The sequence below is a fragment of the Micropterus salmoides genome, unplaced genomic scaffold, assembly GCF_014851395.1.
Source record: "Micropterus salmoides isolate LMB-PRFRI ecotype aquatic unplaced genomic scaffold, ASM1485139v1 Ms_hic_scaffold_8, whole genome shotgun sequence".
NCBI lineage: Eukaryota > Metazoa > Chordata > Actinopteri > Centrarchiformes > Centrarchidae > Micropterus > Micropterus salmoides.
In genome coordinates, this window is record NW_024044570.1 from 10,989,137 (window position 1) to 10,998,156 (window position 9,020).

At 38.5% G+C, this 9,020-nt stretch overlaps 1 protein-coding gene across 1 annotated transcript; it reads left to right on the top strand.

Annotated features, from left to right (window-relative positions):
* Positions 1 to 3,687: 3,687 nt before the first annotated feature.
* Positions 3,688 to 6,870, top strand: LOC119893744 (mannose-binding protein C-like; the record flags this gene model as incomplete). Its single annotated transcript, XM_038706081.1, has 4 exons — positions 3,688 to 3,808; positions 4,370 to 4,411; positions 5,859 to 5,924; positions 6,343 to 6,870. Coding segments are annotated over 4 exons (612 nt in total), but the record flags the coding sequence as incomplete, so codon positions are not given.
* Between the last annotated feature and the right edge of the window lie 2,150 nt (positions 6,871 to 9,020).

Genomic DNA, 9,020 nt, shown 5'->3' on the forward strand with positions numbered 1-9,020 from the left:
TCAAAATAACAGACTAATTTATTTTGTTTTTGAATTACAAATGAATAACCAATCCAATGATACTCAGACTGCTTAGGACATCTAGGACTATCCTACTGGCTGTTCCAAGAGTTACAACAAAACACAGTGAGCGGCATTCTGTGTTCATGCAAAATACTGTCCTGGAATAACATCTTAGTTAATATCAACATATAAACCGAAAAAGTTATTTTACACCGCCTACTCCAACATGTAACGTCTGAAAACCTTACATCTTAATTTACAGCCTTAACTTATTGTTCTTAATTTAATGAAATGGTGCATCTAAACGTGAGGGCATTTGGTGTGTTAGTACTAGTTTACGCTTACACTTTACACTAGTTTTCATCTTTTACCTTTGCTGTATTTTTGTACCCCATAAAGCAAATTGGCCTAGTGTATGAAATTTGCTAAACAAATAAAGTTGCCTTGCTTTTTGATGGACAGAATGTGCAAACTCTTCAGGACATTTTTTAAGAAAAAAAAGTCATGTACTAGATTTGCCAAAACAACAGCCAACACAAGTATGTTTTAGCATTTACCTCATTGGCTTTCAGTGGAAAAAACAGGTCTGTGCTAACCACAAAAAACTTCAAAAGGAAATTAACACTTAGTGACACAATTTCCTGACTCCAAACCACAGTTAAACTGACAGCGATGAATCCTGTAGATTACTCGCCTGAGGTTGTTCCATTGAAGGGGAGGTTTGATGGGCTCCATGGATAGCCTGGAGGAACTACAGTGGTTTACTGAACCACTATAGTTCCTCCAGGAACATCAGTACTACAAACATCACTACTGAGCCCCCCAGAGCCACATCATCTGGTCCCTCTGCTGCTTTGCCTACTCAAACCCATGCTGCCTCGGACTTGTAGCTCTCATCTTCTCTGTCAAGGCGAGATTATGTGGAACAGTTCTGAATTGCTGGTTAAGTAGGTCATGTGCAAATCTTCTCTTATTGCCTGTTAAATAAAATTTAACAAAAGAGTTTTAGAAAAATCTTGTATCATTATTATGTGAGGGTGGGGAATCAAAAGCTTTTGCAGGAGATTATGAGATCTAGCCTATGCTCAACACTAGGATCTGAAGTCCCCTTGAGGTTGAGCATAACTATAAATCTACTTTTAAAATCAGTGTGCTTTGGTCCTTTCAGGCCAGGAACCTGAACGTGGCTGAAACTCGGGATGGTTCTCGACACTACGGCTCCACTGCCCTCTGCCTCAACATCTGGGCCACAATCCTGGTTTCCATCATGATCTTTATTTCCATTATTATAATCATAGTGGTGGCCGAACAGGCAAAAGCAGCACACAGATATATTCAGACACAATTTAAATTTTTTTATTCTAGACTTTGTTATCAAATTCAGATTTCCTTCTCTTGTCTGTCTTGTCTCCGGCTTCCTCCCACCATCCAAAAACATGTGGACTAGGTTGATTGGTGACCCTAAATTGTCCTTCGGTGTGAGTGTGAACGTGAGTGGTTGTTCGTCTATGTGTGGCCCTGCGATGGACTGGCGACCTGTCCAGGGTGTATGAATCTGATGATTTTTAATTAAATTCTGTATCATCACTAGACAATAGAGTAAATGTACTCTTAGGGACCCTTTCTTGAAATACACTAATGTCCTACCTCCAGATATAAGCCAATATCCCTTATTAAACACCACAGAAAGAGATGTAGAAATAGAAAAAAACATTTTGACCTATTCTTCTCTCAGCTGTTTGTAGTACAATGATGTTTACTCAATATAAGGAAAACATCCGAAATATGTTTTAGTCTACATATTCTGATCTAAAAATTGTTGAATTAATAATTAAAAAATGAAACGAGTCAGCACCAAAGCTTTGCTGGTTCCCTCTTTCCAAATGAATACACACATTTAAAAAAGGTACCCTGTGGCGATTTTGACTGCTAGTAGCACTATATTAAGCAATGTGTTTACAAATAGGTCCCAGTTATGAGGATACACATGTGGGAGAGCATGCTGAAATGCATTCAACACAACTCACAAAACGCTATAGTTTATGTTTCCTTACACAAAGAGAGGAGAATTCTTGTTTCAGTGTTAATTTGAAGTGGTCAAGACAGTGGTTTGTATGATAACATATTTATCATTTACAGTTTTTCACAATTGCTTAAACACTATTAGCAGGCTTTTGAACTAAAATTTCAAAACCATAACTCCTTTTATCAAAAAGCACACAAAGACAATAGGCTTCACGAATGGACCAATGAGCAAACTCTATGTGCAGGTTGTACTCATGGGAGTTGTAGTGTCGTAGTGTCAAATTGCAATTTGCTTATTTCAGATGCATTTTGAAGAGACTACAATCTTTTAACATGTCAAAGTTGCTAGTGGGAGTGACTGTGTTACCCGCCATTGCTGAAATCCACCTGAATTTGGTGGGTCTGTTATGAGCTTATTTTTGGGTTATGTTTGTGTTGTATTTTTCCCTGTGTGTTTCTGGTTTTACCATTGTTTCATTTGTCTATCTATTTGCCTTAGTTCCATGTTTAAGTGTTTTCCTGATCTGTATACTTCTGTGTTTTATCATTATGGTCTGTGTCCTAGTCCTTAGTCTTATATTTCCATGTTTTAGTGTAGTCTTGTCTCCTGTTTGGTCCTGTCTCTGTCCGTGCCCTGATTTTCCATGTCTTTCCATGTTTTGGTGTTTTACTTTGGTAGATCTGTCCTTGTGTGTTCCTGTGAACTTTACTTCCTGTTTTATTTTGGTAACCCTCTGTACCTGGTGTCCTTGTCTAGCTTTGTTTGATTACCTGATGTATCTCAGCTGTGCAGCCCTCCCTGCTCGTTTACCAGTGTGTATATATTGTCCTCAGTTGTCTTCAGTCTTTGTCACGTCCTTGCATCTAGTGTTCCTGCCTGTTCCTTTGTTCTCCCTGTTCTGGATTATTCGCTGTGTTTTTGGAACCCCTTTGTGTTTTCTGGATTACCTTTGTTTGGACTTTGCCTTGAGCTTTATGGAAGTTTAGCTGAATAAATCTTTTGTTTGAACTGCATCCTCCTCTTGCCTTGCCATTGTCTGCACTCAGCGCTCCCCGTGACCAGGTCGGTTGGTGTTAATGTCAAGCCTTACATGCATGCACTTCAACTATGTTCTCAGTCACTCCAGCAGTAGCACAACCTGCAGATCACTCCTTGTTTATCCAGTAAGTTCTTCTGTTTATTTTTATTTGGTACTAGACTTAGTGTTATTAAAACATTTTGGATAACAGCTTGGTACATTTGCATGCAGCACATTGCAATACAAATCCAGTCAATTTATCTGAAGCGTTACAAGGAGCAGGGAACTACAGGAGATGCGTCATTTAAAATAAAGAGGTCATTCTTTGCTACAGACTCAATTCTGACATGACCACCTTTGATTTTATTTGTCAGCTTCTACATTTATGTTGACTGTATGTTTATCTACGTGTAGCACCTGTGTAAAACACTACTTGGCAATAAAGCTCCTTCTGATTAACAATTGTCCTGATGCTGTCTGAAAATGGGCACATTCTTAATTTATTTCTTACTTAATTTTAATTTATTTTGAACATTGTAGAGTTCAAATGGAATGTGACTTTTTTTTTTTTTTGAAGATTTCACCTACACTGATGTTTTGCAGATTAAGATGTTTCTCCTGTTTTGCATCCTTTGCCTGATGCCTCCAAGTGGCTACAGTCAGCTCAGTGGTCCACCTGGTCCACCTGGTCCACCTGGTATACCTGGTTTCACCTGGTCCATCTGGTCCCAAAGGTGATCGTGGATTTAGTGGGCGAGTGGGTATGTAATACTCACTATCCAAAGTCCTAGGATCATTCTTTCTGGACAGATTCCTGTCATCTTTTTGTCTGAATTCTTGCACCCCCTATGTCCAAGGCAGTTTCGAGAGAGATTGCAGGATTGTCATTAAAAACAATCTGCAATGATCCTCTGAGGTCAGCTTCCTTGTTCAGTTTCTTTATTTGGCTCACTGTGTCAGCTGTGATGGTCAGACTGTCAACTTCATAAACATTTCAAAATGTACAGGAAGGATTGACATCCCATGCTGGGAAAAATATTCAAAAATGAGGATGATTGGCCAAACTACATTGGGCCAGTCTGTCATCTGCAGTCTCACTCAGGCAACACATATAGGGAAGACTGACATTCAATGGATCCTTTCAGGCTCCCCAGAGGATAAACCTTTTTTGACTTAGGTAACCTTCAGCCTCTGAGAATAGCAAAAGATGTCTCAATTTTTGGGTTTTCAAGTAGAAAACAAACATTATAGCCTGATGGGGCTACTAGTGAGACGATGGATTTTTAATATTTTTGTCTTTCTCTGCTCTTCTGGGATCATAGGACCTCCTGGAGTTCCTGGACCTGCTGTAATCTGTGGACGAGGTTATATATATTCTAGATTTAAAAAAATTACTTTCACCAGCTGGGTAACAACTGTTATTTAATAAATTGCAGGATGCAGCAGTAGTACAACTTGAGGGCAAACTTCAATATCGTCATTGTGGTTAAGTATAGATGGATACACAAAGGGTGGACATCCAAAGAAACACTTGTACAGTGTATCCTAGTTTAGTTACAATAACAATTCTACTTGGTTTTTAAAGCTAGTGTTTTTCCTTGAGGCAGAGTCCAAGAGATTATTTCAACTCTTTGATCCCATAGTTTGTAAAGGTACATGTCACAAATTTCCCTCATAAAGATCAGCCATACGTTTGGGAGGGGATTTCAATGGTAGAAAGAGAAGATGACTAGAAATGTAATCAGACACATAGGGTCTGATTAAATATGCTATTGAGCTGCATTAAGGGAAATTAATTCAGTATTTCTGACCTATGGAATCAAACTCCACCTCTGCTTCTTTTGACCCATTTTCTGTTAAACAGTTCAATTGTTTAAACACTAACCAGTCTATTGAACTAAAATGTCAAAACCATAACTCTACACACAAATCCCGTCAACACAAACAGTCAAAATTGATAATACATCAATCAGAACCTTCAAAGATGGATAAAAGGGCCAGAGTGGGTTTGTTCAGTTTTGGAACAATGGATCCAGGCATAATTTCAAGTAATGTGTTTAAGCAATCGAGAAACTGTAAATTGGTGCCCTGGGCTACTACAGTTTATCTCAAACACACAATACTATAGTCTCTCACACTGGTGAGAAATAACCAGTTTTTTAGTTGTATTGTTAATAAGCAATGTTGCTTGTCTTTCTCCCCCTTTATAAACCTTTTCACATGAACATAACAGACACAACAAATGTAAGCACTTGTACTTTTTTTAAATTCCACAATGTACAGTATAATTCACCATTAAACACATTAAAAAAAATTTTTTTTTTGGTGTGTTATCAATTTTGACTGTTTGTTTCCACCTGGGTAGTTTGGTGCTACTTGAGCTCTTTTTGATAAATGGAGTTGTCGTTGTGTGTGTGTGTGTGTGTGTTGTTTTTTTTTTTTTTTTTTTTTTCAAATTTCACTTCAAAAGCCTGGTTATAGCATTTAAGCAATTGAAAACCTGTAAAAGTAGCCCTTCAAAACAACACTAACAGTTACTTTTTATTGTTGAATAATCTGTCTATATTTTTATATTGTTTGAGCCAATTAATCATTCAATCTGCATTCAGTTTGAGTCACTTAATTCACGGCACATACGCCTACGTGTCTAAAGTGTGCAAAACTATCATTGAGTGTGTTCAGAGAAGGGGAAAAAAAAATAGAGAGAACTTTGTGTGTAAGCAGTTGTAAAAAAAAAAAAAAGAAAACTGTCACAATGTGGACTCCAACTTACTGTCAGTTTGGTAACTAAACTTAATCTGTTTGATCCAGATGTGTTTGGCTCCATTAACCAGGACCTTGAAGCCTTAAAGAACAGCCTTGCTAAGTTAGAGCTGGGTAAGTATTGTATTCAAGCATTACAAGGGATTGTTACAGGAAATGAGTGCATATGGATGGAGACTGTATGTATTATAGCTATTTAAGGGACAGTTCTTAGTTAGATTTCTTGTAGGGTAAGCGGAGTGATTCTTGGCATCGTTAATCTTAATGTCTTTATCCATCCTGAAATGTTTTTCCAAAATGTTTATCTTGAAAAGCAGAGTCAAATGAACATATTTCACTTGTGTATGCAGCAAAAATAAAGTCTGATATTTTAGTGTCAGAGGAAAAACAAACATGTAAAACAAAGTGTGTTTTGTCAAAGACTTCTCAACAGAGTTTGAGCCAGATGGCCAAGACGACAACACAAATTAGTTGGATGTAGAATTAATTCATTTATTCCTTGTTTGTTGTTTTTTTTTTGTTTTTTCTTCAGCTACAAACTATGATTTTTTCCGGAGGGTTGGTCAGAAATACTTTGTGTCTAATAAGGAGAGAGGCTCTTTCTCTGGGGCCACAGAGTTCTGCTCCCAACGAGGCTTGGAGCTGGCTTTGCCCCAGAACGAGGAGGAGAACAGAATACTGACTCAAGTGTTTGGGGATGTTGACAAAATGGCCTGGATCAACGTCAACAATAAAAAAGCAGAGGGGAATTTTGCAACAGATCTGAAAAATCGACCTCTGACCTTTACCAAATGGGGAGAAGGGCAGCCAGACAAATCCATCCAGGACACAGGCTGCACCATGCTGTCAGAAAACGGTGTTTGGCGAGTGACACACGAATGCTCCTTAAATGCTTACATCATTTGTCAGATATAGAAAGTTCTTATATCATTGCTCTTACTTCCACATGTAACACTCCCTAAATCATCATCATCAGCATGACATTATTACTGATGCAAAGACCTCTTCCTTTATGAAAAAGTATCAAAGTACATAATTAAAGGATATTATAAGAACAAGACAGGGTTCGAGACTATTTTCACTGGGAGCACTGTAGCCCCTAACTGAAAAGTTTAGGGAAACAGGCAGAAATTTTAGGGGCGCGAAACTTAAATTGACCTGTAACGCAATATTTCACATTTTCCCCATTTTAACTGTATTATTAATAAATGCTTTGGCAATAAATACAGAATACTGTTTTATTTTAGTTCAGTCCCATTTTAATTGAATGTTGCTTAACAAATGCAAATACTGGAAGTGGCATTTGTGCATCTGTATCAGCATATTTTATGTTTTAAGCTGCTGTTGTGCTTCATTAAGGTGTCGTGTTTAAACTGTGCTGTCCCAGTTGCCTCAGCAAACTTGGTTGTCCCCCGCACATCTAATGAAGTAGATATGGTGTTGGTCTTGGTTATGTATACTCCCTCAATCAGGGCTGGACTGACACAATAATTCAGGCTGGGAATTTGATTCCATCCAAGGCCACCCTGTTCACGCAAACCACCATACCACTAATTTGGTTGACTAACCTATTTATTGATGTAACGGGTACCAAACTAGGCACAGAAATTTATCCAAGCTGTGCTGACCTGTTAAACCCCGGTTGCCCCGGCCTTTCTGTGTGGAGTTTACATGTTCTCCGTGTGTGGGTTTCCTCCAGGTGCGTGTTTGGTTCTCCTATCAGTGTTATTGACCTGACACTGGTATAAAGTTCTAGAGTTGGTCCCAAGGCAATGCACAGCGGCTGCCCCAATGCAGAGGATAAATTTTGCTACATGTATGTATATGTGGCAATAAAGAATCTTCTAATTCTAATTCTGCACACTCACACAAATACGCATACACATACTTGTTTGTGTTACCTTGAAAATATGTCTTGCTTGACAAGCAGAATTTTTAAAAGGAACAATTATTAAAATAAACAATCTTAATGACAATGTGATAATTAAGTTACTTTATACAAACAATGGTTCTCAGTTTGTTGAGAATAAAATTGGTATCAAAAAAAGTATTGTTCAGCAACTGGTATCGAAGTCGAGGTATTGTATCGATATCGAAAATTGAACGATACCCAGTCATTCAGTCGATAGCAACATTACCTTTACTGTCTGTACCTCTGTGTGTGTGTATTGTGTAGGCTGCCTCCCTCCCCTCTCTCTCTTGCCTTCTCTCTCTCTCACCCCCAACCAGTCGAGGCAGATGGCCGCCCACCCTAAGCCATAGTTCTGCTCGAGGTAAAATATGTAATATATAACTCTCAGGGAGAGTTGTAACACCAATTCCACCAAATAGAGACAAGATAGGAGTCAGGTGATCATTTCAGTATTTACCTACTTCCTCCCCAATCAGGCATGGTGGTTATCAAGTCTGGAAACAGGCATATTCACAATATATAGAGAAAAAACTGATTTTGAAGTATGAAAGTAAACGTTTTTGACCAAGACTATTTTTTGTTTAGTATCTATTCCATTGCAGATAGAACTGTTTGACTTATATTTGACTGAAATATAGTTTCTCAGGCAACATGTGATGCACTTTTTCCTTTCTAATTACAAACCACTGTGGTAATACAGCTAGCTAAACATTGTCTGACAGGGGTGGGGTGGGTTTTAACACTTCTTTAAAAAGTGTTACAACCATCCACAATACATAAAACTTCCCCCAAGAACGTACTGCACGCTCCTGACTTGAATCGGCGACCACGGGAGGCGGACATGCTGATGAGGAGGCTAAAACCCATGGGCACTACCGTCGATCGCCAGTGCTTCTCTTAAGGTGTCGGGGAGTGAGGTTTACTCACTGCACAGCCTTGCTTGCTTCCGTCACATATTGTCACTCAACCTTTTCCATACTCGGTCTCCGCCGATGGAGAGGGTAGAAAAACCTATGGGCAGCTTGTGAGAAGTGCCTGTGTGCAAGAAAGTCCCAGTACGCCAAAGAGTAAAATATAGAAGGGCTGGTATACGTACCGGTGAATACCGCCCACTTCAAGCACTGACTGTGACTCTGAATAAGAATATACACACATTGACACACACACACACACACCTACCTCTGTACAGAGATGTTCTTTAGTTAGGAACATTTTAGTAGTATTAATTAAGTATACTTTTAAGTAAGTTTATTCTATGGATAAATTTACATACACATATGTACATAATAATAATCTTT